This window comes from Gloeophyllum trabeum (assembly GCF_000344685.1).
Source record: "Gloeophyllum trabeum ATCC 11539 unplaced genomic scaffold GLOTRscaffold_00012, whole genome shotgun sequence".
NCBI lineage: Eukaryota > Fungi > Basidiomycota > Agaricomycetes > Gloeophyllales > Gloeophyllaceae > Gloeophyllum > Gloeophyllum trabeum.
Window position 1 is genome coordinate 1,001,998 of NW_006920421.1, and position 26,106 is coordinate 1,028,103.

Sequence of the window (26,106 nt, forward strand, 5' to 3'; positions counted from 1 at the left end):
TTCTTATTGTTCACTTCTTTGGGTATTAACCCCTATACCAGTAACTATATATACTGTAGGAAAACCCTTGTGTTCCTTAGTTCAACTGAATACAGCGATTACCTGGACTCTTGACTTGACCATTGGCATTGGCTTGGCCAGACCTACCTTTCAGTACACTTACTGAGGTAGTGACGACATAACTGTTGGCATGTGGCCCAGTTATCTCAAGACAACCAGTTAGGACATCGCTTCCTAACATGCCCAATTCTCAGCCTCTGCAGAAAGATATTGTAATGAAGGCCTTCTATTAAAGGCACCCCCATCTTGCCCATATCATACAAGCATCCTCAGAAGAGCTAAGCACAAGCCACAAATGACTGTGGTGGATGGGCTCCGAGGTAGAGAGAAATGGAGGTTTACAGGGTCTTATTACTGTCAAGGCCTGTGCAGACTGGCTTGAGCTGCAAACTTGAAGCTGCTTCAGAACCCAGGGTAATCTCCATCTTGGCTATATGGAGCCTCACAGAGCCCCGGAGCGATGGAGAGGCCCCCCCATCATCCCAAGACGGTCATCTCCGTCCTGAGCCAAACGGACACTTTGGGAGTTACACTCTTTTGGGCCTAGCAAAAGATTGTATGGTAGGGATATATGAAAGATTGGCTTTTGTAAAAAATTTTGGGGCTCACAAAAGATAATCTTTATTGAGAATTTCGCAGCTTGTAATATATATTTTCAGCAGTATTATCTTTGTTGATACATTATAATTAAATTGTTTAGATTCCCTTCTGACACTGGGGATTTGTAATCTTTAGGGCCAGGCAGAAGGTTGTATGAAAGGGAATTCCACAGGCTCTGATTGGCTGGGAATTCTCTTTCGTACAACCTTCTGCCTGGCTCAGGTCGATAGCCTGCAGGGCGAGGAGTTGGCGCAGATTTTGCATTTTGCATGCCACAATGCTGCAGCACTTTATCAAGGTAGGCGATCTGATTGAGATGAATCTCTCGGCCTTGCCTTGTAATGCACATGCATAGGAATTCCTTGACACCGCCAAGGTCCCTGCATTCCCACTTCTTCATGAATCGTGACTTAAATCTGTCACGAGGGACTTGTCCTTGCCATAGAACAAGGCATTGTCAACGTAGATGACAATAATTACCATGTGGCCATCCTTCTCCTCAAATAAGAAGATGCCAGCATCGGTAGTTAGACGCTTGCAGCCTAATTTTTCTAAAGACTCAGCAAGTGTGCGCCACCAGGCAAGCCCCACTTGCTTAAGTCCATACAGTGCATGGCGCAGTCTACAAACCTTGTGCTCCTGGCCTTTTACGGTGAAGCCTTCAGGTTGTTCCATATAAATTTCCTCATCCAGTTTGCCATAGAGATAGGCATTGCGCACGTTGAGTCCAGAGATGTGCCAATCCTCAAGCACTGCTAGCGCAAGCATAAGGCGCACTGTCTCAAAGCGCACAACTGGTGAGAATATTTGGTCGAAGTCTATACCTTCAACCTGCGAGAAGCCTTTAGCGACTAATCTCGCTTTGCGATGTCCATCTGATTTAACATCAAATACCCAGCGACATTTTATGACTTTACGCCCTTTAGGGCGGTTAACCAAGTCGAAGACTCTGTGCCGACGAAGTGCATTCAATTCTTCATGGCAAGCAGCTCTCCATTCCTTCTGCTTCTCTGGTGGTAAGCGAAGGATATCGTGGTACATCCATTCTCTGACATTGGACGTGTCTGGATCATCTGCCTCAGGCGAAATAGCCTTCAGAAGCAGGTAATTAATCAATGGTACTCCCCCTTCCTGCCATAGCTGTGCGAAAAGTCACTCATCAGCGTCTTGTTCAGACCACTGGTCAGAGGCTTCAGGAGCGACTGGCTCATGCAAAGCACCCGGGGATTGAGCAGGAGGGTCACGAGGTGGAGGGGCAGAGCTAGGTCTGGGAACCTGTTGCTTCTGCTTGGACTGGCGAGGTATGCGAGACGTCTTAGGTTTTTCGCCAACTAAGTCCCTCCACTTCTTGTCTGACTCAATCTCGCAATAGGTTTCTACGGGACTCCGCGATTCACCGTAGATATTACCTGGGCGAGTTACTGGTTTCCTTTCTCTCACCGGTCTCCGCGGCTCATCTTGTGGCGCAGGATCCCCCGGAGGTGGAGAAGGCGGGTTCTCAGGCTCTCGCGCCTTAGGCTGCGCAGGTTCGTCGTCACAATCCTGGCCTGGCCCCTTTTGGGATTTAGGAGGAGGACGTGAGTCTGGCTCATTGTCATCGGTGATCCAGTCATCATCAGAATTTTCTGGTTGACTGTCAGCTGGTTTAGGCGCACTTTGCAGCCTAGTGCTTGCCCGTCACTTTGTATTAGGGCATTTAGGGAACATAGCTTCATCAAACAGCACAGTAGGCTGAGTGACTATACTATTATTGGCATGCATGAACTTGAAGCCATGGCCACCATCAGCGACACCAATGTAAGTCATCAGCTCAGCTTTAGGCGATAACTTATTGGGTCTGGTTTCCTTAGGCAAGTAGACATATGCTCCGCATCCAAAGACACGTAAGTGCTTGATGTCGGGAGCTTCTTTGTTCAAGACCTCATACGGAGTCTGCCATTGATGGCGCTTCAAAGGGGTCCGGTTGTAGATGTGAACAGCATGGTCTACCGCAAATTCCCACCAAGATGGAGGTGAGCAGGACTCTAGCTGCATTGACTGCGCTTTGTCCATTATAGTCCGAATAAAGCGCTCAGCGCGACCATTCTGCTGGTGCGCATAAGGTGCGCTTTGTCGGATTTTTATGCCATCATTTCTGAGCATCTCGATGAATGTGTCAGATTTATACTCTCCCCCTGGATCGGACATCCACTCCTTAATTTTCCTGCCATATTGATTTTGTATGTAGGCAAGAAATTGACAAGTCTTAGCAATTGCAGCACCTTTGGAGCGCATATGCATGACCCATCCATAGGAGGTGTAATCGTCAAAGAAGACGATTGTGTACCGATACTTATGGTAGGAGTCTACAGGAGATGACTTAAGATCCGAATGAATTAACTCAAACATTTCTTTAGCCCATAGAGTGGATGGCGGGAAAGCCTTAGAAGGCATTTTGCCTTCCGCGCATCCAGGGCATACTGCGTCTTCCGATGGAAACTCCAGATTGGTGGGGAAACCTTTGGTGCGTTCCCTAGCTTGCTGCAGGACTTCCTTAGAGGGGTGTCCCATGCAACGGTGCATAATCCCATAATCAACCGCATAGATCGTTGGGAATATAGAGTACGCATCCGGTGCAGGAATTGTACTGACACTATACATAGTGTCACCGGGCTGCCGCGGTAAAAGCCTGAATAGAGGTTCATGCAATCCCTTTTCATATAGACATATGTGTCGGTCATTGCCAGACACTTTTAATTTATCCTGGAGCAATACTCCAAGTGACATGAGGTGAATATTCAGGTCAGGTATATAGTATACTGGAAATAACCGAGTGGTTATGTTCCCGACGTCCTTGATATAATAATTCAGGACCGTCGTACCAAACCCGAGTATTCGTGCAAACCCATTCGCGGTAGACGCAGTCGCAGGTTGCTTAAATTCCTCAAAGTCGATGAAGTCACTCATGTCATAAGTAAAATGCCGAGAGGCCCCCAAGTCGAGAATCCAGGTGTTACCCTGTTGTGCCTTATCTTTCCCCTTACATTTTGCACATGCAGCATAAGTTTGCGCATGAGTGCAATATATTAAGGCTAACGTTACAGGACTCAAGTTAAGATCTACACTATGCTGCCCTAACTGTGATGGCGCATCAGTGGAGTCCTGTAAAGGGGAAGATGGCACATACGAGTAGTGCTCGTCAATAAAGGCATTCTGGTCGAAGCCAGCAGCCTCCGCGATAGTGCTGTCCAGGTCTTCCTCGTCGCCGAGACTAACAGTCTCCCCCTGGTCCTTGTCACTACCCCAGTCGATAGACTGGTTATTGTTGTGGTCGCTGTCCACAGCGTCATCCGCGCGAGCGACTCCTTCAAAGCGAGCGCGCTTGGACGCACAGCTGGAGGTGATGGAATCGGCGTCCTCCATGTTGACATCCGGGTCCAGGTCGAGCTGCCCGATGAGTGTGTCCAAGACCTTGATATCTTCTTCGGTGGGACTTATATGGAGGTCCTGCGCGAGCTTGAAGGCTTTCTTGATGCGCTTGTTGTTGTAGTGACTGGTATCCACCAAAGGAGGCGGGTGGAATGGACCTTGCTCTTTAACCGTCTGAGTCTTGCTGCCATTGGGCACGATGTCGAGGACATGAGCGATGGTCGGATGAGGAAGGGAGACAGTTGAGGCGATCAAGACGTCATGGGCATGGTGGTGATCATGGTTTTGCCCCTGATGCTTCTTGCCTGCGCACTTGCCGCAATAAGGGTGCCTCTGCCCATCTCGCGCATTGCTGCTGCTGCCCTGAGGGCGCTGCTGCTGCTGCGAAGAAAAGGAGGGATCACCCGGCTTACGCTTTACTGCCAAGATCTTGTGCGCACCGAGTTTCTCCGGCTTCTTGCCTTGAGACTGGTCCCAAGTAGTGGTAACTGCTTCCTGTACTGTACCTATACTCATGTTGTCAGCAGAGGTAGCTTGGACCAGCATCTGCGCAATGTTCTCGTAGCGGCTGGGGAGCGCATAAAGGCAAATTAGACTTTGAATAAGCGTGGGAATCTTGACCTTGGCCGCTTCCAGAGTGTTGAAATGTTTGGATATCTTCGCGAACGCTGGAGCAGGGTGCTGATCCACTGGAATCTTCGTCAATAAGGCCCCCCGCAGCTCATTGTAAATGGCGCTGAGGGACATAGACAAATAAAGGGAAGACAAATGGTCCCAGGTTTCTTTGGCCGATGTCTTGTCCTTGATGTAGGAGGCGACGGCGGGAGAGCAGCGCAGACGGATCGTACCCATAGCCCTGACATCTTTTTCCTTCCAGGCGTCAGCAGCGGTAGAGTCCCTCGTGGTACCAAAGACGACGACAGCTGGCTGCATGATGCTGCCATCCACATTTCCCCAGTAGTGATGCCGCAGTCCGGCTCGGTCCAGTTATTGGCCCAAATTTCCGGACCTGGGACCAGACCCAAGGTCCAGTTCGGGTAAGTGTCCAGACCGTGAACCTCAAAGAACCCGAAATGGTGTTGGGTCCGGTCAGGTTCAGGCTCGAACCCTTCAAAATTACCATATTCAGGTACAGTTCAGGCATTGTGGCTCCACCTGGACCTCATTTCAGGTTTGGTCCACCCCGAAGCCGGACCGTGGACCAGAACCTGGATCCGGTCCGAGGATCGAACCGGTTCTCCCAGGTTCGGGAACCGGACTGCGGCATCACTATTCCCCAGAGGCCTTGGGACATAAGGTACGCCATCATCTGCTTGGACCAGGTAGGCCAGTTCGAGCCATCGAGGACAGGGACAATGGTGATCAGATTGTTCGACATTGTTTGAGGAGCGATTGAGAGATCTGAAATCTGTATTGAGATCTCATCAGTATCAGCGAAGCTATGCAGCCCGATAAGGGTGCACTGCTCCATGCTGTTGGCTCCATTAGGGAGTTACCCCAGGATCGATCATCAAGCCTGATGGCTGCTGACAACAGCTCCTGCGGCGATGATCATGCATCAAGCCACACTGCAGCCTGTGAGGGCGCATAGGGCAATGCACAGGTGAGCGAGGCGCAATGCGCTGCAGCGAGTTACCGCGCAGACGCAAGCTGCCTATTTGGGCTCATAACCTGATGAAGAGTTATGGAGGCAGCAGCACGCACAGTGCGCCCTACACAACTCACCTGTATTGCTTGGATGCTGTAGCTCTCGTATAAATGACCCTTGTCATTAGGCAGCAGAGCTGCAGGGTTTATATACACTGTGGTCCATAGGCTGACTAAGCTATGTGGAGTATCCCTAATCCTACTGAGCTCCACCTGTGATGTCACTGACCCACATGAGCTCCGTGCCCTTGTACAATAATGGAATATACCATAATGTTCCAGAGAGTTCCGGTACGTTCTCGTACATTGTAGAACCTGGCAGCTAAGTCAGCGCCTAGTTCAACAGAAAGTCGGTTTCAAGATCAATCTCGGCCCTCTGGGTTGCTGCAGCTCCTGTACCGCAAAGGCGGTGGGTACTACAAGGGTAAGTTTGTGGGCCGACACATGCGGACTCAAGGGTCCTCAACAATGATTCAAGATGTCAGCGCAAGCCAGCTACTTATTGATAGGAAGATTGCCCGGAAAGCAAGGAGGCGATATAGAGCGCTACACGTCTAGTGGTCTGAAGTTCACGGACGGGACCAGTATCTGATAGTCTATGCAGTAGGGTAACTCTTGCCCGCATTGCATCTCTGATAGCTCAACTATGCCCTGCAGCTTCGGGGACACTCGTGAAATGGTTCGCAAGATCTGTGGACCCTACGCAGCGGAGAAGTTAGGCCCAGTCTGGGGACTTCATCATGAAATGGAGCTACGCAATGTCTGGCGGTACTCGGGACATCCCCGCCTGCATTTTGCCACCAGTACAATGGTCTTCCTCACTCATGGTTTTAGAGCATGAGCTCATAAACTCAGCTAACTTGCAACGTAGGCAACGTTGCGGCATCGTGACTCTACTCGAGTGATCTTGCGCTACGTAAGTCTTCAGGGCTACACCATTTGGCAGGCCGTCTAGAGATCAAAGCCATTGAAAAAGGGAGATTGAAGACACGAGAATGGGGAGTAATTAGCGCCTCGTAAAAGGTATCTCCAGCACTTGCGGGAACGGACAGGTACATATAGCTACTGCCCTTGGCCGCGGGCGCGGCATCATGTCCGATTTCACAAAGCGCATTCGTGATGCCCAGTAACGAAGCTGTAGATGGGATGGAAAATGAGCCTAATCTATCATCGGCAAGTCCATGGCTTTCCTAGCGTCATGGCTTTCCTAGCGTCATGGCTTTCCTAGCGTCATGGCTTTCCTAGCGTCATGGCGTGCTAAGCAAGTCAGCGACTTGCCGCGTCTGCGGCCCCCAACGACTCGCATTCAAACATAGCTATGTCAACGGGTGGTCCACACTATTGATCGGCGCAGATTCCTCGCATCGCTTGTGTTCACCTATTATCCTGTAGTGCATGATCAGTCGCAGACTGCCTCTGGAACACAATGAAGTGTATCATACCTTTAGGTATCGGCATCCGCAAGCCCCAAACTCTGTTCCCTAGATCAAATTGAGCGCGTCAAAGGGTACCTAGCACACACGTCAGGTTGTCGTCGTCCGTCGTGCTCTGAATAGATGTACAACAGCGAGCCCTCCAGACCTAAAACACAAAAGAGAGCACGGCTGGAGGAGGTGGTGGGTGAGGAGGTGGTGGTCGCAGTTCAACTTGGACTATGCAACGTACGCGTCATAAGTGGCGCTGACCGTTCGGAGATTCTCACGGTACCAGCACTACGCAAATCACGACTTAGCGGCGTCAGAGACCATCAGTTACTTGTACTGTCGACGACCATCTCACTTCAAATTCTGTATAGTTATACACAGTACACAGAGTTCAGCGTATTACATTTCAAAGAAATGAACTGAATGTGATTTATGAGACAATTAGGATGGCGAGTATTTCATGTGGTGATTTTTACCCATATCTTCGGTATCGGTAAGCATGCATTTCTCGTCCGGGTAAATTCACCCAGCTTCTGGGTGAAATGGAGAAGGTGAATTTCAACCATGCAATCACCAGTACCCACCTGTCACCCACTTTCTGGGTGATTCACGAATTTCACCCGGTTACATGGTGAAAATACCCGTCGCCGGGGTTCACAGTGATAGCGCAAATGCAGACGCGATCTAAACTCTTATTCCAATAATACATTCGATGAATTCCGCATTCCAAGAAAGTATATAGACAAGTCCACCCACAAACAGTGCATTTTGTCAGAAAGTATATGGTTTGATATGATGATCAGGTATCCATGAAAGAGAGGAAGGTCGGAACGAGGGGCTTGCAGAAAACGGGGTGAACATAATAGCATACATTAGCAAACGGAGAGACACCAGAAAGCAGGACGATGGATGCAGTGCAATGACGAGAAGGTAGACGTAGAGTAGAAGAGAGAAAGAGGCGAGATGGGGACGAGACGAGACGGTCAAGCGATGATGCATCCTCCACAGCAGCCCGCCGTGCCCTCGTCGTGGCGGTCGTTCGGGTTGTTGTAGACACCCGGGCCCGCGGAAGCGTTGCTCGGAAGTGCAGGGCGGCCTGATTGCTGCTCCTGTTATGGCGTCGAGCACTGTGTAAGAAAGTGGCAGTAGTGACTGGAAGAGGATAACATACCTTGTTGTACTTTCTGATTTCACGGACGAGGTTACTGAATGCCTCGTCGACGTTAATACGGTTCTTGGCAGAGGTCTCAATGAACTTGCAGCCGAAATGTTTGGCAAGGTCGCGGCCCTCTGTCGCGAGTTTTAGCGACGGTGCGGAACTAGTAATGTCCACACGTACCATTCATGCCCACTTGCCTCTCGTACTCCAAGTCACACTTGTTCGCCACGACGATGACGGGGAACGAGTCCTTATCCTTCACCCGGAGGATCTGCTGGTGGAACGTGCTAATTTCCTCGAACGAGTTACGCGACGTGATGGAGTACACCAGCAGGAACCCCTCGCCCGTGCGCATGTATTGCTCACGCATGGCACTACACAAGAATTCTAGAATCAGGCTCTGAGCAAGGCGGAATCAGGCTGACACATACCCGTACTCCTCCTGACCGGCGGTATCGAGGACGTCGAGCAGGGCGACCTCATCGTCGATCACGCATTGCTTCCGGTATGAGTCTAGAAGAATGCTTTTATGATATAGGAAACGTACGGCAGTGAACGAACGCACCCTCTATTGTGGGGTCATACTCGTCCACAAAGTGACTCTGAATGAATTGAATGGTCAGCGCGGACTTGCCGACACCTGGCAGGCAATAGGGGTGTTCAGCAACTGCTCGTCTCGCGAAATCAATGATGGTGCGAAACTCACCACCACCGCCGACCACGACAAGCTTGTACTCCCGCAAGAACTGGGCCTGCTCCCGTGAAGGTCAGAGTCGTCATGCTACCACTCGCTGTTGCGAAGCGACCCGCTGAGACAAACGCACCCTAGACATTTCGGATTCGCTTCAAAGAGCAAGAAGGAAAGCTAACGGAAGTTAAGAAAGGGTGGGCGGTAGAAGAGAGAAAGGGGGAGACGAGACGAGCGAGTCCGGGTGATGGAGGGCCCTAAAGAAGAGTTGCAATGTCCCTCCGAGGTATAATGGGCGGATGTCACGTGTAACACACTACTGTCACACCGTTCCCTTTCAAGTTCAAGTCCGTCCGCATCGTACTTGAGTCCTTCGTCTCTACACTCCACCATCGTCCCTCCTAGCCCGCTTTTCACTAGCGCATCTGCTCTACAGAGGATTTAACGTTTCAAAAAGCATGCTGCAGCTCTGGCTTGCTTTGACTAGTTTCCAACTTCCAACAAGTGATGATCAGATCCTGATACACCCATGCTCGGGGTATCATCTACTTGCTAGAACTTATTTGGTGCTGCTGCATGGAAAGATCTCACATATGGAATTGTTACTCCAATCCGTGCGAAAAGAGACCTCCGAGGTCCTTGCTTGGCTGCGATGGGTGGAGGTCAAAATTACTGCGCCTCCCAGAGGCTCTGTTCCTGGGATCCGGAGAATCATTACTGGTCTGTCATTTCGCACTGCTGTTCGACCCCTCCACGGTTATCCCAGCGGCCTGATTGTTGCTCTCTAATCGTTCTTTCCGGGCGCAGACGCACAGAGTGCTTGTAGTACCTGTGCGTTGCACGCGACAGCCCATATCCTGGCAATGCGGCATGACCTGTGAAAGATGATCTGGCTATTTCTGTTCTTTGGCAGTTCATCACTATCACGCAGCGATGCATAATCGCGGGCGTACCTTGCTACTCGCTGCAACGTCTCCGTATTCGGTGACGCTGGTGGCCCCTTTCGTCTACTGCGGTCTCGTAGTTTTATGTTCTCCTGAATAATGAATGTATCACGTTCCGAACGGATGCAGCAAGATGTCACTTGGCTCCCATTGCTTTCGTCCTGGTTCCTTCCTTGCATTACTATGATTCCATATATATATCAAGGTGTGTGCGCTGTTGGGATTGTCTTAGTACCTGACTTCTATTGGGACCCAATCAGACTGCTCCGCTCCCCTTTCGAGTACCAACAATCTAACTGTGGAGATTGTTGGTCATCGTCCCTGCGCCAGCCCCAACCCGTTTGACTCCGCATGTTGATATATCACGTTCGAAGACGGACACTTGATCGACAGTATAGGAAAACTGCTGTGGTAGCCATCTGATATGCCGTGAACTTGGGCAACTCTGCTAGTCTACACTGTATACCTGTAACTTGTCGTTGCGCGCTTCAGTATCCTCGGTTCATCGACGTTTACCCAGTTTTTTGCCCCTTCCCTCCTCCATCTATCTCAATGGCAGCAAATCCATGGGAAACTACACCTAATCTACGTGAATATAAGCTTTGCCTACTAGGAGATGGAGGTGGGTCCATTGACTATGCCTACTTGCAATAGGATGACGTAGACGTTTTCAGGTGTTGGGAAGTCTGCCCTGACGGTTCGGTATATACAGAGCCACTTCGTTGAAGAATATGATCCAACAATCGAAGGTGCGCATACAATATAGTCCGGAGGATCGTATTTACCCATATTACCATAGACTGGTATCGCAAGCAGACCGTAATAGATGACGAAATAGCCCTTCTCGACATCCTCGACACGGCTGGGCAGGAGGAGTACAAGTCAGTTTAGCTATCACTATGCTGTCTCTCCAAACAATGCTGACTGCTTTAGAGCCATGCGCGACCAGTACATGCGTACGAGCGAAGGCTTCTTGCTTGTCTACTCCATTACATCACGGCAATCATTCGAAGAGATCCCGCGGTTGTATGAGGAGCTGCTCCGCGTCAAGGGCGTCATCTCGTGTCCCGCGATCATGGTGGCAAATAAATGCGACCTGGACCGGGCACGGCAAGTGAGCATGAGAGGTAAGCCGAAGACTCCATCCAATACTGCATCGTCCCTGTCTGACGTTGTGTCAGAGGGCGGCGCCCGCGCTAAGGAGTTAGGATGCTTGTTTGTCGAGACGTCGGCGAAAAACAACATGCGGGTGGACGATGCGTTCCACGATTTGGTGCGTGAGATCAGAAAGCGGAATCTGGTGCGGAATCCCATGTACAGCGTGACAGAGTTCCATGCTCACTCTGGCCTGTAGGCCGGGTCAAGAGCTCGTCAGCTAAGTAATGGTACGTGGAGAGACCCAAACTCTCCCGCCGGTGATAAGCCGCACCGCGAAATACCTTATGGGCAGGACGATCCACGAGCCTGTTCCTGCTGTATCATAGCCTGAGCCTCCTGGTAGACCAAGTGCTTTTCTTTCACGGCAGTATGCTGGCCAATGAGGCTACGCGTTCCTGGAACCGCTTGCATCCGCCTTATTGGAAGTCGAACCGCATCATACCCAGGCTTTGCTGCCAGATAGCGGACTCTTGGCTTCTCTCTCAGGATACATATTTTTTGATCAGATTTTCCCCTGGTGTCCTGCGGGTAGGAGGGGATTAACCTCTTCCTGGTCGTTTTTGCTCCGACGATCTCTGCTCGACCGCTAACTCCTGCCTGCGAGCGCAGAGCCTCCTGGAAAATAGTTCACGAACTAATCCTATCTGTCAGTGCAGCAGGTGAAATATGTGGGAATGCCCTCATTATCAGACTAAAGCTCGCGATATCAGAAGATCATGAACCCTCCTGGCTCATCTTCTCCGCTGATATTCTTCTGCAAGCCTGTGAAATGGAAGGGCGTCAATAGGGAAATCTTCCTTTCACAGGGATGATGCCTAACATTACCATAGCTGCCGGGAGGTCCTCATTAGTCTCTCGATTTGTCCAAGACCACCTCTCTGAACAATATGATCCTGGGATTGAAGGTCTGTCCCCAGAGCAGCTGAGGTTCTCTAGCTTACGCGTAATCCAATAGACATGTTTCACCAAGAGACCGTCACAGACAATGAAACCGCGCAGCTTGAGATCCTCGGTTCCGACCCTGTCCAGCGTAAAAAGTGGTGCCAGGCCTGTTACGCTGCTTACGCACATAGCACATTGCCACGAAACCAGTGTACCCGCCTGGGCCACTCGGACGACGGCTTTTTGCTTGTGTATTCTATGACCTCACGACAGTCATTCGAAAGAATGCAGGCTTTCTAACAGGATATGCTTCACATCAAGGGTGTGCTGTCGTATCCTGCCATCGTCGTTGGCAACAAGTGCGACCTGGACCAGAGACGGGCAGTGAGTACCGAGCGTAAGGCAGATACCTATTATCTTATCTTCTCAGTTGTCCTTGCCTTATGCTGCATCAGAGGGCAGGACATCCGCTGATAAACTCGGATGCGTGTTCATTGAGACTTCGGTATAGATCAGCATACAGGTGGATGATGCGTTTCACGACCTACTGCGCGAAATTCGGAGGCGAACTCGTGTACGATATTTTAGGTGCGTTGAAGGAATCGTACCACGCTCACTCATACCAGCAGGTGGGACACCCAGCCTCCCCATCTAAGGATATAATAGCGCAGGACAAATCATTCCGTGGAGGGCGACGTCAGGCCGCGTTTATCTCATTCTGTCGTGGTATAGGCCTAGTCGTACAGCTACAGGTCAGTTCCCTTTGTCATCATCTCGCTCTCTTGCGGCAGTAATTGTCGCGGTGCTTACACAACTGAGAGTCATCAGCCGCAGGCGTTTGTGGTCGGTCAGGTAAAGGGTAGTCACAGCTCCGTGTCCTCACTCGGGGATTTCTGACAAGCGTTGTACTCGATATCTGAAGGACGGGCCGGTTATCACTTGCTTTCTTGACTCCGCCCGGCCTCTTTTACTCCTCGAACTCCCATCATACGAACCTTCAGAACAATGATAACTCGTCATCACTGTCCCTTATTTGCATAGTTACGTTTATGGGGGTGTCAAATTGGAGTCAGTGATATACCATGTCCCGTGATGGACATTCGATAGTCCGTGGAAGATTCTCCTGATGCTTACCTTCTGGGCAGAGATGTCCGGTACTCTCTTTATATTTAATCTGCAAGCATCTGTTTAGGGGTCCCGCCTTACTACTCCACCGACGTCTACTGAACTTGTTACCTTTCACCTCTCGTACGTTCCCATCGTAACACACACTCGGAAATTTATGCCTGGAGTACGAGAGTATAAACTTTGCCTGATGGGAGGTGGAGGTGGGTCAATAGAATTTCATTACCCGCATTAGCATGATATATACATCTATACCTATCACAGGCGTTGGGAAATCCTGCCTGGGTCTGCAGTTCACGCAGAAACAGTTTGTCGAAGAATATGATTCAGACTTCGAATGTCTGCACCTAACGTGATCAAGGTACTTCCGCTGACACCTGACATATAACAGACCCGCCCCGCAAACAGACTGTTTTAGACGACGAGATAGTGATTCTCGATATCTACGAGCTCCCCCGCTGCTGGGAGCGCCCGTCAGTATCACCATTAATATTGCTGAGTAGGGCCACTCAAAATTCTAGCATTTCCAACTTGCCAGATCCATGCGCCACCCAGGTATACGCCAGAGTGAGGGATTTCTGCTCATTTATTCCGTCGTACACCGGCTTTCCTTTGAAGAGCTCGAGTCGCTGTATAAGGAGCTGCTCCACGTCAGAGGTGACCTCTCCTGTCCCGTGATTATCGTTGCAAACAAGTGCGACCTGAACGAGGACCGGGAAGTGGATACGAGCGGTATGTAAACTGCTCTGGTTGAACGTGTGCGCTTCTCTGATGTACCCGAAGAGGGCCAGGCTCTCGCGGAGAGATGGGGATTCATGTATGTCGAGACTTCTGCGAAAACCGGTTTGCATGTGGACGACGCGTTCCATGAATTAGCCCGTGAGATACGAAGGCGGAATCCGGTATGATTATCTTATGGACGGTAAATAAAAACTGCAAGACTAACTCTGGTTGTTAGGTGGCGGGATCCTCGGCACAGCAAACGAGCAGTGGTCCTCGGAGGGACTCGTCGTCTCCCACAGGCGCAGCGCGCGGAGATGGCGCCCAAGCACACAAACACTTGGGAGGATGTTTTTCTGGCTGTGTCATAACATGACAGTTTTCTCATTGCGAGTGATGCACTGCAAGCCGACCGGGATGCATTTTTCTGGCGTTGAAGACGACACTAAGAGCCACATACTAATGACTTCAACTCTTTCGGTCCAAACAGGACGTGCGACTGGTTTCACTCTATCACCAGCATCATATCCAGCTTACCAACCATGCCTTTAGGCAGCATACTTGGATGGGATGGTGTTAATCACCGCTTGGTCTTCTTAGCTGACCTTCCGGAGTTTCTAGCAACCCGGCGTAAGTGAGAAACGGTCTTCGCATTCCTAGGTTTTCGGTTCATGGTATTGCTCAGTGATGCCAGATACTGTTCAGGAATAGACGGTGCGTGGTTGTGCCCGCTACTCGCTTCTCATATTCGTCTCCCGTTCAGACGCGTTTCTCTGTGTCAGTGAAGGGATCCGTAGCTGCTGAGGCGCACATCCATCAACCGACTCGGGGACGCTATGAGCTTAAAGCCGCTTGCCCTTGCTCAGAGCTTGCTTAGGCTTGGCTCAACGGTTTTCACGTATCTCCGCGGGTCATCCTGGCTCTTTAGCTTTTGATGTTGTACTCCAATGTTTCACCTTCTCTGCGACGTGACTTTGTCGAGAACGAGAAACAACCGACTGGAAGGCTGCTTCAGGGACTGGCGCGATGATCCCGGACTTCGGGAGGGAACAGCAGGCGATGCTAATGTCATCATGATTTCCTAGCGAAACTGGCTTGTAGGACGATGACGTGAAGGCCTCTGTCTCCTCGACCTGGTGACAATTCAAAACTACGCGCTATGCCTTCATCGCTGAGGTCATCCTATCATACGGTATCCTTCATGGTGCGTTACTATCAAGAGATGTCTGTCTGTAAGGCTGTTTGCCATCTTGATTTATAAGCCGTTCAAATCAGACCAAACGATGTGATTCCCCCAATCGTCTCAGGCGTTTAAGGAGGATGTCCAATTAGCCTGTTGCAGAGGAGCCTGCCTATAAGACTCTTCCTTCAGTGAGATGAGAGAAGTGGAGGAGCCCCTCAAAGCCCGAGACATCAAGTCAGAGACGGAACTGCGGGTTGGTTGCCAACATTCGCGGCCTTACCGAAGCTTAGGTTGTAGCAATCAGCGGAGTCATGATCAATGCCAAGGGTGAACAGGAAGATGGATCAGCGCCACGATAGTCATGTACATATCATAGTTTGACCCGTCCCTTTCCTCCGCAACGGGTATCCCCTGTACTCCGGCCGGGACGACTTACGTACCCGCTCAGCGCGGTTACTAACATCCCGGTAGCTGACCAATGCTAACAGGTATAGTGTTCTGTATACCCCGACGTCCTACATCGGCTCTCATTTGCCGGGGTCACCACCGGGTAGGCCTAGAGTCCCTTCAGGAGATTCAATTCGTCCCACGAGCTGCAAACAAGCTCCCAGACTTCAGGCCTCAGGAGTCGCCGAAGTGGACCTATCTTTGTCCCTAGCAAATTATCACGTCAGAAGCTTGTTGGAAGCTGCTGAGCATCAGGAAAGAAATCTGCGTGCTATGTTGTCTGACTTTCAGTACCGGTATGGTAACATAACGTCGACGTCAAGCAAAGCTGAGTTGGTCGCTCACAGCTGGAAGGGTTCAAACTGCCGTGCAGCGACAAGCTGTATGTACAGCAATCACGCAGCTGTGGTCGTGTGGCAGGATGTGGCATGCTGTGCCTGAGAATGTCTACTGAGCTCGAAATGGGACATTATGCTGTGCTCTACGATAACGGGTCTACTTCCCCACCGGTACCTCACCTCTCGGCTATTGCGCTGCGATTGCTGGCCTTATCGGTCGGCAAGCACCTATCAATGACCTCGACCCCGACTATCTTTGAGGACCTACTGGAACATCCATTCGCACGGCGCCGAGCTTCTCAGTGGAATGGTACGTCCGACCATGCCAATCACAGCCAAAATAAGCCAAATCGTATAGAATGCTGCGAACTGGCCATGGGTACGGGTGTGTGAATGCCGTTCAAGTTAACATACGTTTCCATATCTATCAGAGGATGGCCATGTGCAGTGTACACACGACTACACATCCATACCTCCAAATTGACGTCTGAACATCCATGAGACGAAGACCCGCCAGCTTGGCTGACAAGATATATTGCATTAGTACAGGACTCCACTGCAGGACATTGGGGACATTGATGGTACGCGGCAAAAGGCAGACCTAGTGCTCTGTACTGCATGCGGCAGCACTATGTAGCGCTTCTACGGGATCTCTGCCGCGTGCTGCCGGAGGTACTTCAAGTTGACTATAGATCTGTCCGTGCCTCTGCTTATCGCAAGGCTTCGGTATCACAATCCCATATACTAGAAATGGATCAAGCCGTGTCCTGTCGCTGTGCTAGGGGCGCTAGATCTGACAAGATCGCTGTTACAGAATGACCGCATCCACTTGTTAGCGCTGTGTATTTTATGCCTCACCGCTTCCTCCGGAGCATTGCAACCTTTCTTCCTTCCTGACCATGTCCGTGCCAGTCGCTACCAGGTCTCTATCTTCGTTGTCCTTGGATACTCGGTCTATACACTCCTACGCCTCGTCGGAGTCAAGCAGTTCCTCGACGGCTAGCAGGACGCGGCAGTTTGTCCGTATAGCTCACTACGCGTTACTTGACATTTGACTCAAAGCTGATCAAACCTCAGCGATCGTCGGGACGCGGTGGCAGCGGCAACATTCGACGCAAATCCGATGCCTCTCAGAATCCCTCGGAACCAGACGCGTCTGTCCCGGACACACCAGTATCTCCCGTCGGCAGGGAACCTGCCCTTCCTATCAAGAAGGTGAGTATCAGCCTCGAGTACTGCGGCTGCGCGCGCTAATGTCTCTCTCTCTAGGCAGTGTCCGTTGGTCGTGGTGGCGCTGGCAATGTCCATGCCTCGTGGCGGGATCAAGTGCACGAGGGGCTGACGCAGACGGCTTCCATCCTGTCTGACCATGCCGCATCGGTCGCAGAGTACGAGAAGGCGGTGATCCGAAAGCGCATGGAAGAACGCCGAGTAGCTGCAGTCAGTACCCTCCGTCTTTCATTCGGTGCATGTATTTATACGTTCGCAGATCTCGTCTGGGCGCGGGGGCTCTGGTAACATTACCAAAATACAGTTACCCTTCCTCAAACCAAAGACCCCTTCCTCGTCGAAATCCAAAGGTTTCCGATTTTCGCGCAGCCGGAGTGACGGGAACCTGAGGCCTTCCCACGCCAGCTTTCAATCCAGCGAGACCGATTCGTCGATTTTCGAGGAAGGGGAGCCGTCAAACGACGAATGACTCGCAATGAGGCGCCTAGCGCGGATCCACAGTGGGAGCTCTAGCTGCAGTACGACTACTAGCACAACTTACACCAGCTATACAAGCTCGCGAGGATCAAGTTCGCTCTCGAGTCCCAGCTCCAGTGACTTCTGTGTGAACCCCGGCGACGGCGTCTCATCTTCATGGAGTATCAAGAATTCGTTATTGGGGAAGAAGCGAGATACCAAGGCATCGCTACCGACTGTGGACGAGGGAAGCGAACATGGTTCGAGCTTCATAGATTTATGAGGACATTCACATTCTTTTCTTTCGGGGTTTCTACTACTAGTGGTCATCGTCCACCCACCACTGCCGCTCATTACATCGCTTCTGTATCTCCTCAATTCCTTTGGGTTATTGCTTTGAGGAACTATTGTTATGGGTGTTGGTTTGAGTTCTTGGTTTCACTGTATGCCTCTACTATTACGCACTCTGTAGTTTATTGTAGAACGTCTGTACTAGTACGAGACTGGCACTGCCATAATGCCAGGATCCGTTAGAATGACCGCTTCGAACGTTGGGCTCTCGGCGTCCTGGAGTACGAGCCACATCCTAGTTCAACTAGATAGCGATAATAATATACAACTGTAACATAAGTACATGTAGAAGACTGCAGTCTATGTTAGCCAAGTAGTACGAAAGCGTCCCGACGCAAATGTCCCACTCGAGAATGCCAGAGCCACAATAGTTACTCCATCCCCATGAGGTCGTGAAGTGCAGCGTGAAGACATTAGAGCAATGGATGCCCAGTCAGAAATACGCTGGAGTCGCTGCGCGAGAGACCACAGAATCTTGACGCACAGCCAGCGCGTCACGCTGCGTCTCCCTTAGCTCGGGATGTAACCTGGGTTCTGGTGTCATCGTCCGACCTCCGATGCTGCTGCTAGACGAGCTACTCGTGCTAGCCTGACGGTCACGACCACCCTGGCCAAAGCTAGGGAAACTGAAATCCGGGTTGGCGAAGGAAGGTGTACCCGGCCGCAGTACAAAAGGTACTGGAGGAGACACATCAAGCGGCACATCCGGATCTCTTCTGTCATTTCCCAGAGAGGATAGAGTCATTCCTCCTACGTCCTTTGTGGCAGCGTTGGCTACAAGGGTTGCCCATGCCACTGATGACAACTTGCCTTCATTGTCAACGGGAAGGCGGCCAGCATCGGTATCGCTTGACTGAGTACGATTATCAGCTATCGTCTCAGCCGGAGCTGTGACGGCGCTGACGGACGGTCGGGAGGAGAAATCGATCCTGGCAGCGTTAAGGGACATTGCAGGAGGGTCCTGCGACTTGTCCACGTACCCGGATGTCCACTGGAGCGGCCCTTGCTGGATCGCGGATTTGGTCGCGGTATTATCATCAGCGCCCGCATCAGGCTCTGGAGTGAAGATAGGCGGGGGCTTGCGGGTTACGGGTGACCGGCTCGGTCGTGGAGGTGGGGGTAGACCAAGGGACTCGGAAGACTTCTTGATGGCTAGGGTCGGATAACGAGAGATTGTGTACGGAGTAGCGCTGGCAGATTTCATGGCCTCAGGCCTCGCTATGGGCGAAGGGCCGGCGAGTGCTCTGTTAAGTTCCGAGACTGGCGTAATAGGACGAGATATAGCCCCGGTGACGCTGCTAAGCCCACTCGAAGTGCTACGGGTATGCGCATGCATAAACGGTCGCTCGGGAAGTAAAGGATACGTCGATCCAGTATCTGAGCCATTTAGAGACACCGTGCTTGGCATAGTACGGATTGATGGGGTGGGCCTTCCGTCGGCACTCTTTCGTGGCGGAGGGAATGCCCTAGCCGGTGTTATCGGGGGTCGCTGAGCAGGCTCCACTGGAGAGGGCTTCAACTCTGGAGCGGAAAAGCTCTCTTGAGACTCGTATCTGCGAACGTTCGAAGCATCGATCACAGGACGCAGAACACGCAAAATCTTGTAAACGATCAAAGCGTCCACGAGGCCTGCAGCGACTGAGTATTAAATACAAGTGAGAAACGGAAGATGCGCTTACCCAGCAGTAAGCGGCATGAACTCGCAAATATGCCCGCACCGAATGACACAGGATTCTTCGACATAGTTATCAGTCGCACGAAGCACAGAGGCATCATGAGCAGTGTGTATGCTGCGGCACGTCTAAGATCAATGAAATATGGATGGTTGAGATGAACACAAACCAAAAGGATATCTGATAGACCAGGTCAGCAGCAGTAAGGACAGCACACCAGGTCACCTACAAGATCATACTGCGCACGATGGCTCCAATGAATCGCTGATATTCTGCGGAATCTGTTCCAATCCCTGTCCATCTGATATTCGGATCGAGGTTGAGCGATATACCACCCTTCACCTGAATGGTTCCTCGTAGCACAAGGAACATCACTGCATAGAGGACCGCGGATACCAAGGCGGTGGCGATGATCTGTTGTAGTGAAGGATGAAGATATGTTTTCACCGGTGGATATAGCGTAAATTCAACTCACGGGCAGGAGTTGGAAGACAAATTCCAGAAGGGGGTACTCCCTAGTGATGCTGCATGCGTAGCCATTATCACCATAGACCAGACCAGACCCGGGCCGATTGAGCATCGGCACCACCAGCCCTAAATATTATTCAGCCAACACTGGGACGGTCAAGCACCTGGAGGGACGGACCTGTAATGATGGAGGATGCCCATCCTAGCAATGTATATATCACGCTGGCCCAAACCGGAAAGCGCTTCCTCAAAACAAGGCTGTTGAACCCGTGAATAGCAATGCAGACGGTGAAATATGATGTAGCGAAAGTCCCTATCTGCTCGAACGCAGCTGAAACAATGGATGAGCAAGGCGTAGAACATCGTGGCAGAATGGACATACCTTGGGTCTGACAGTTCGACAAGCCTTACAGTCACGGTAAATTTTGTCGCATTCAATCAGAAGGGTCGAAACGCACCTCGTGAGATGGCTTTCGCCGAAATCCATTTGGTTTCCAGCAGCCCGTGGACATCAGTTATTGCTGTGCCAATGAGGAGCGAGGCGGTATACCATCCCAGGGGCGTAGAAAAGAACATCCATACTTTCGTCCGGTCCTGAGAAGCGGACTTGAACAGCATGGACCTCGCACCCTCCCAAAGTACAGGGAGGAGAACACATATAGCCGCGAGTAATGAAACAAGCCCAGTGATAACCAGTGCCTGTTAGAATAATCAGCTCGATAGAGACTGAGCAAGGGGAGAAGGGGAGCGTGTAAAACTCACAATTGCACTGGAGGCTTGTCCTTGGGTCAATGGTTGGACTATGCTCTCGGACATCGCACTATGGCGCACAGTATGTCGGAAATCAACAAGCTACCTATTCGCAGACGTAAAAGCTGGTCTACAGCGTATCCTGTCGTGTTCCTGACGACTGACGAAGATTAGGACGGAAGTAAAGTGTCGCCCAGCGAAGTCGTAAAGAAAGTCGTGACGAAGAAGGAAGACACAAAGAAAGACAAACCCGTCCAGGGCAAGAAAAGCTGAAAACCGAAGATGTCTGACCTCTAACAAGGGGGTCGAGTGACAACCTTGAGGAGTTCGTGAGCTCTCTTCAGGAGTACTTGTCCCACCGTAGCCGCCGCGTCCAATTGCGCATCATGATCTATACGTGAACTGATTGATGGGCAATGTCTAGGGTGCCTCGTTAGTACCAGAACTATTTCAGACGATGCAGATGTATTGTTGCCGACTTCGGGTATCGGGAATTTACAGTACTTTCACGTTCCGGTAGGACCCGGGAAGCACTGATACGGCGGGCGTCCGAGGAATACACAACACTCAAAGCCAAAGTTACCAACGAAGAAACTTGTATCAAGTCTGCACGGCGAGTCCTGGGCGCACTCCGCCAGTGTGTATTATGACATACGATCTTCGCATGTCTTTCCCCGAATGTCAGAGCGATGCACATGTGTATTTTGGGATGCGGAGACACGCTGTAGCGCTTCATCAATCACAGGCCCAGCCTCTATATCTATGGACCACTCTCCAACTCGTACCCATCCTATGCAACGGTTCACAAAGGTACAGTAGCAAACAGTCGAAGAGCGACGAAATTGTGTAACCGCTTGTGAATGTGAAGGTGCGTGGATGACCGAGGCACCCTGATTGAATGCGGTTCTGTGCTCGACTAGTACTCTACTGCTTGAGAAATCTAAGGGGCTGTGTTGGTAGCTACGGCGAAAGGATTGATATACGTATCACTAGAATGCAGATGATGCTTCTCTCCCTCGATGCCACTGGCAGATATCGGTGGGCAAATTGAATCTTTCGCCACGGTCAGTAGTAATCAAGCTCTAATATATCATTGTCACTCGTATGCCATTCTTCATAATTTATATAATAAATAGCATAGATGTCCACTTATGTCATTTCTTCACAAGGAACCTGGCAATGCCTCCCGGCTCGGACCTCCTGACTTTCTTCTTCTTCGGGGGATCAGGCCGAAACTTCACAGTCTTAGTTCCCTCCTCTGGCATCCGTGACAGGTCCAGAGCCAGATGGAAGTCCTCATGTGCAGTGTGCAAAACGGCGAGCGCTTGCTTCTTGATATCGTCTCCTACTTCAGCGTCGCAGATGTCATCAGGAAGAGACATTCGTTTGCCACATCGTCCGCAGTCGAAGTACGTGGGAGAGGAAGCCCCAGGGTCTAGATCTTTGACGATCCGACTGGCCGTGATGGCGGTGGACTCGGCGCATTCTTCAGTGGTGGCGGAACTCTTGCGCTTAGTGCCGCGCTCTTCAATCTTCATTGAGTCCGGAGCCTTGAAGAAGCCTTCAATATTCCGCTGGCCCGACTCCGTGGACGCGATGCCAGTGAAGGATAGTCCCACATGGGTGATCTTGATCGGCAACGGTTTAGAGTCGTCGAAACCGATGAGTTCCTTCCATAGCTTGTCCCCCGCAGCAGCAATGAGGTCCGCGGTCACTGTCCGAGAGAAAGGGAAAGGTGCCTGCTTCGAACGTCCCAAATGCCAGCCTGCGTGGGAAATCGTGGAGGCTAAGCATGCTGCCGACCTGCCGAGGGAACAGAGAAATCACCTTGGCGGATGCTAAGAACGATACTCTTGGGCCATAGACCCGGTGATTGCTCTCTCGCGTCGTTCAGCCGGAGAGTCAATTCTGCTGCAAGGACACGAATCCAATGGCTCCCTTCGGAAGGCTTGGTAACTGGCTCCGCAAGGTTCTTCGAGGCCAGCATACTTTTCGTCAGGGCTGATTTCTCTTTCACTGACAGACCATCAGCAAATACGGGATGGTAATCATCACATCTCTACACATGGGCGATGGCTTACCTTCGCTCCGATCGATACCACTTCGCAGGGCTCAATCATCAGGTCCTGCGTGACGCTGAAAGTCTGGACAGGGCATACCGAAGAATCTCGTACACCCATATTGAATCCTCTCCGAATTTCCGCTGCATTTCTTCTGTATGACAGAGTCAAAAGGAGGCTAATCGCTGAAGTATTCTAGCCCGAGCATACCTAGACTGATAGGCCTGTTGAGAGTAATTGATGATTTCCATCACAGACGTATCAAAGTCAGGATGAGAGCTGCCTACAATAGATCTCCGCATGTCTTGACGTCGTACTCTCTGGCCAAAGCTTCCCCGAGCTTGCCTCCCAGGAAGCGGATCTATGAAGAACGCCGGATGAGACGCGGGCGCAAGAGAAGCAGGGAGACCGACCTTCTGAAATGGCATCGGCTTAAGGTAATCCGGTATAGCATAGTTTCGCAAAATACTCTGATCTCCGTATCTGCATGTGTCGGGTCATTAGATGACAATTTGATACTTACCTGGTTATTTGGCTTCCTATACGAGGCAGTCAACTACAACTGAGGTCATCACATAGGTCGCAATTTGTCATAGCTGCGTAGCGAACCTTAGCCAGAAACTTATTTCTTGCTATACCCTAGGCGGCGAATTGATTGCACCACAACCCACCATTGAATCATGCACATACGTACCGCCGAAAGCGTATATCCCAGGGTCGCATGGATATCCGCTCTGACTTTCCCCATCATCTCTGCAGCTATTGATAACGCGACATCGGACCAGGTTGTCAGGTTGTCGTCTTCCAAGAGTTGCTCTTCTTCGTCAGCAGTTGGATGAATGGGAACTACGACCCCGAGGCCATCCCATGATATCGGTGGCGGAGGAGGCAACGGACTGTCAATACCCTCAGGGGCATCGTCGGGCACGGTGGCTAGGTAAGGGTAACGCTCTAAGAGTTTCTCCCGAACAGGCCGTGTGAAGTCAATGAAAGCCTCGTCGATAGATGCTTTCTCTTAACACGAAAGACAGATTGAGCATATCCTTCTGCCATCGCGGGCGATGGAGGACTACGAGGACGTACCGATCTCAGCGCCTGGAAGGCCTTCCTTGAACATAGTATAAATCTTCGCACTTTCCCTCCTGTAGTAATCGAGGGATACCTTTGAGTTCCAACACCCTCATCGTAAGTATACAACGATTACAGTACCCCGATCCTGTCCATCTAAATTAGCCTCGACTCACCTTGTGCGTCCTAGTGTCAGGCTTCTCCCAGTACCCAGGCTCCGCGTCCCCCTCCTTATATGTCGCAACATGCACAATCTTCAACTCCGGGCACTTTTTCAGCGCATCGTCCCACCTGTCCATCCTGGAGATCCCAAACTTCCTCGCTGGATAGTTGACAGCAATCAACGAGTCCCATTGCCTCACCACCAACGGAATGGCCGGATCCACCCCAAGACGCATTTGCTCGCATGCGGCGTAAAAGGCATCGCTATCACACAACGCTATAGCTCGCAGAGGGTCCCTGGGGCTGAGGTTGTGAGAATGGAGGTGTCGGTAGGTGATAATCGGGTTTAGGTCCTCGAAGTCGACGTCGGTCGCCTTCGCCTTCCCTTTACCTTTCCACAGACTGTTTGAGCGACTAGGGGAATCCATCGGCTGCGCCTTCGAGCAGATAGTGGTTCAGGCAAGTTTCGGGGCTCGGTTCAACTTCCAAGTCTTGTCTGAGAAGTTGTGGCCTATGTGCGAATGGTCACGATCACGTGCAGGTGACGAGCCACGATCCGTCACAGACTCACAGTCGCGTCTCCTGACTCCTCTCTAGACTTGCAGGGAGCAGGCGGAGGTCGCAATTGGGTACAAATTGCAGGCTTACGCGCTGATTTCGCGGCCAATAATACACGTATAATAATTTGGAGAACCAGGTACGTGACAACCTACTTGAGCGTGTGCTATACTAAAGATACGCGAACCCAAGTACCACATAAATTAAGTCAAAGTGGGAGTCTCCCAGTTGATCCAATCCTGCGGCACCCACGCAGTCCCGTTGAACTGGCCGTTGGTCGAGAAATACGACGTGTTCACGTTCGGCTCGTCCAACAAGAACTTGTCGAAGAACGCAAACAGAGACTCATTCAAATACGTCGGGAACTCGCAGTGGGGATGGTCCCCGACTTGGACGAACCCATGGTTCTCCGGCACGCCCATGGCCTCCCAGATCGTGTGCGCTGCGGTCATACACCCGTACGCACTGAGCGGGCTCAGCCACTCGAACGCCGTGTTCTCGTACGAGATCATCGGGCGCGGCGCAATCATGCCCGCGAGCGAGTGGTGATCGTACGGGAGCTGGCTGATGTTGTATACCCAGTTGTCGAAGTTGGCGGAGAACCAGGGATCCTCTGTGACAATCTCTGTCGCCTGCTGCACGACATCACCCATGTCCTGTTCGTATTTGGACAGACGCCAGCAGGTGTCTCCGCCGGAGCCCGACTCCTGTGGGATGGTGAGCGCGACGCGAGGCTCGAAAGCGCCTGCCATCATGGCGCCTTTGCCGTCCCGTGAGCAGCCCGTCACGGCTACCTTGGCGGGGTTGATGTTTGCGGATGGGGTAATCTCGAGCGCGTCGATGATGCGGCTGACCCCCCAAGCCCACGCGATCATGGCGCTAGCAGTGGCATTCGAGCCGTAGAGATCGTAGAAGATACCCTGGCCCCGGCTACTCAGGTCATTCTGCTCAGCCATTTCGCTATTGCCGTAGGTCATGATGGCAATCTATGGATTCGTGAGCTTTTCAACTTAGTACCGTATAGGAGCTAGACATCTTACCCCGTCAGGGACAGGGATAGTCAGGAAGTCGTAGGCAATAACCACAGGATATCCACCAGCCGGGGCGGCTGTAGTAGGATAGACGATGGTAGGGGTGAATGAAACCGTCTTCCCGAGAGCGCCAGTAGTGATGGTTAAGTTCGCATTGGTCCCAGATCTGGCAAACTGAGCGGTGACAATCGGGGGCCTAGGAGGCAAATAGCCGGCTTCGTAGCCTTGAATCAAGCTCGATATTTGAGAACGACGACAAGCCCATTCCGTGAGAGTAGTGACAGGGGCACCATTGTTGAGGACGAAGGGGTTCGGGAGCTGCGTCTCGTTGAAGGGGATGTAAGAAGGGGTGTCACAGCCGGCTTGTCTGGGCAATACTGAAAGGCGCAATGAGCTCGGTGAAGTAGTTCTCTGTCCAACTGTACCCCTACCTTTGGACGGCAGCGCAAAGGCCGTGGCCGCAATGACCAAGCCAAGAACTGTGGACTGAAGGAAGACCATCGCAGGGAGTGACAC

At 51.4% G+C, this 26,106-nt stretch overlaps 8 protein-coding genes across 8 annotated transcripts; 2 read left to right on the top strand and 6 right to left on the bottom strand.

The window, feature by feature from the left end:
* Window positions 1-4,536: 4,536 nt before the first annotated feature.
* On the bottom strand, window positions 4,537-5,446 carry GLOTRDRAFT_46972 (uncharacterized protein; the record flags this gene model as incomplete). The annotated part of the gene is made up of 3 exons (XM_007870526.1): window positions 4,537-4,788; window positions 4,888-4,966; window positions 5,277-5,446. Coding segments are annotated over 3 exons (501 nt in total), but the record flags the coding sequence as incomplete, so codon positions are not given.
* Window positions 5,447-8,122: 2,676 nt separating this feature from the next.
* GLOTRDRAFT_131933 (ras protein) lies at window positions 8,123-9,131 on the bottom strand (the record flags this gene model as incomplete). Its single annotated transcript, XM_007870775.1, has 7 exons — window positions 8,123-8,248; window positions 8,311-8,429; window positions 8,479-8,672; window positions 8,730-8,811; window positions 8,864-8,938; window positions 9,005-9,050; window positions 9,123-9,131. The coding sequence occupies 7 exons, from the start codon at window positions 9,129-9,131 to the stop codon at window positions 8,123-8,125; spliced, it is 651 nt and encodes a 216-aa protein (XP_007868966.1).
* Window positions 9,132-10,482: 1,351 nt separating this feature from the next.
* GLOTRDRAFT_46657 (uncharacterized protein) lies at window positions 10,483-11,284 on the top strand (the record flags this gene model as incomplete). Its single annotated transcript, XM_007870503.1, has 5 exons — window positions 10,483-10,552; window positions 10,605-10,679; window positions 10,730-10,811; window positions 10,864-11,057; window positions 11,112-11,284. The coding sequence occupies 5 exons, from the start codon at window positions 10,483-10,485 to the stop codon at window positions 11,282-11,284; spliced, it is 594 nt and encodes a 197-aa protein (XP_007868694.1).
* Window positions 11,285-15,888: 4,604 nt separating this feature from the next.
* Window positions 15,889-16,364, top strand: GLOTRDRAFT_122653 (uncharacterized protein; the record flags this gene model as incomplete). Its single annotated transcript, XM_007870776.1, has 3 exons — window positions 15,889-16,093; window positions 16,142-16,168; window positions 16,333-16,364. Coding segments are annotated over 3 exons (264 nt in total), but the record flags the coding sequence as incomplete, so codon positions are not given.
* A 323-nt stretch (window positions 16,365-16,687) lies between these two features.
* GLOTRDRAFT_101048 (uncharacterized protein) lies at window positions 16,688-17,596 on the bottom strand. Its single transcript, XM_007870777.1, has 4 exons — window positions 17,273-17,596; window positions 17,053-17,223; window positions 16,861-16,998; window positions 16,688-16,802 (listed from the first exon to the last, which is right to left on the bottom strand). Exons 2-4 carry the CDS (start codon window positions 17,152-17,154, stop codon window positions 16,764-16,766), a joined length of 279 nt encoding a protein of 92 aa, XP_007868968.1. The 5' UTR covers window positions 17,155-17,223; window positions 17,273-17,596; the 3' UTR covers window positions 16,688-16,763.
* A 365-nt stretch (window positions 17,597-17,961) lies between these two features.
* GLOTRDRAFT_122654 (uncharacterized protein) lies at window positions 17,962-20,777 on the bottom strand (the record flags this gene model as incomplete). Its single annotated transcript, XM_007870778.1, has 10 exons — window positions 17,962-18,036; window positions 18,305-19,449; window positions 19,500-19,610; window positions 19,663-19,673; window positions 19,723-19,907; window positions 19,969-20,087; window positions 20,140-20,292; window positions 20,344-20,367; window positions 20,420-20,660; window positions 20,724-20,777. The coding sequence occupies 10 exons, from the start codon at window positions 20,775-20,777 to the stop codon at window positions 17,962-17,964; spliced, it is 2,118 nt and encodes a 705-aa protein (XP_007868969.1).
* Window positions 20,778-21,862: 1,085 nt separating this feature from the next.
* GLOTRDRAFT_140345 (DNA polymerase eta) lies at window positions 21,863-24,429 on the bottom strand (the record flags this gene model as incomplete). Its single annotated transcript, XM_007870779.1, has 12 exons — window positions 21,863-22,476; window positions 22,539-22,727; window positions 22,793-22,812; window positions 22,871-22,925; window positions 22,982-22,995; window positions 23,059-23,132; window positions 23,185-23,241; window positions 23,295-23,327; window positions 23,381-23,410; window positions 23,466-23,785; window positions 23,855-23,933; window positions 24,016-24,429. The coding sequence occupies 12 exons, from the start codon at window positions 24,427-24,429 to the stop codon at window positions 21,866-21,868; spliced, it is 1,896 nt and encodes a 631-aa protein (XP_007868970.1).
* A 333-nt stretch (window positions 24,430-24,762) lies between these two features.
* GLOTRDRAFT_46347 (uncharacterized protein) lies at window positions 24,763-26,091 on the bottom strand (the record flags this gene model as incomplete). Its single annotated transcript, XM_007870473.1, has 2 exons — window positions 24,763-25,545; window positions 25,600-26,091. 2 exons carry the CDS (start codon window positions 26,089-26,091, stop codon window positions 24,763-24,765), a joined length of 1,275 nt encoding a protein of 424 aa, XP_007868664.1.
* Window positions 26,092-26,106: the final 15 nt, after the last annotated feature.

What these genes read in the sequence shown, in the direction of transcription:
- GLOTRDRAFT_101048 (XM_007870777.1), bottom strand. Translation starts at nt 17,154, where the DNA reads ATGGTCAGACAGGATGGAAGCCGTCTGCGTCAGCCCCTCGTGCACTTG. An exon ending in CCACGACCAACGGACACTGC is followed by an intron (nt 16,999 to 17,052) that starts CTAGAGAGAGAG and finishes GCTGATACTCAC; the next exon opens with CTTCTTGATAGGAAGGGCAG. An exon ending in CCACCGCGTCCCGACGATCG is followed by an intron (nt 16,803 to 16,860) that starts CTGAGGTTTGAT and finishes AGCTATACGGAC; the next exon opens with AAACTGCCGCGTCCTGCTAG.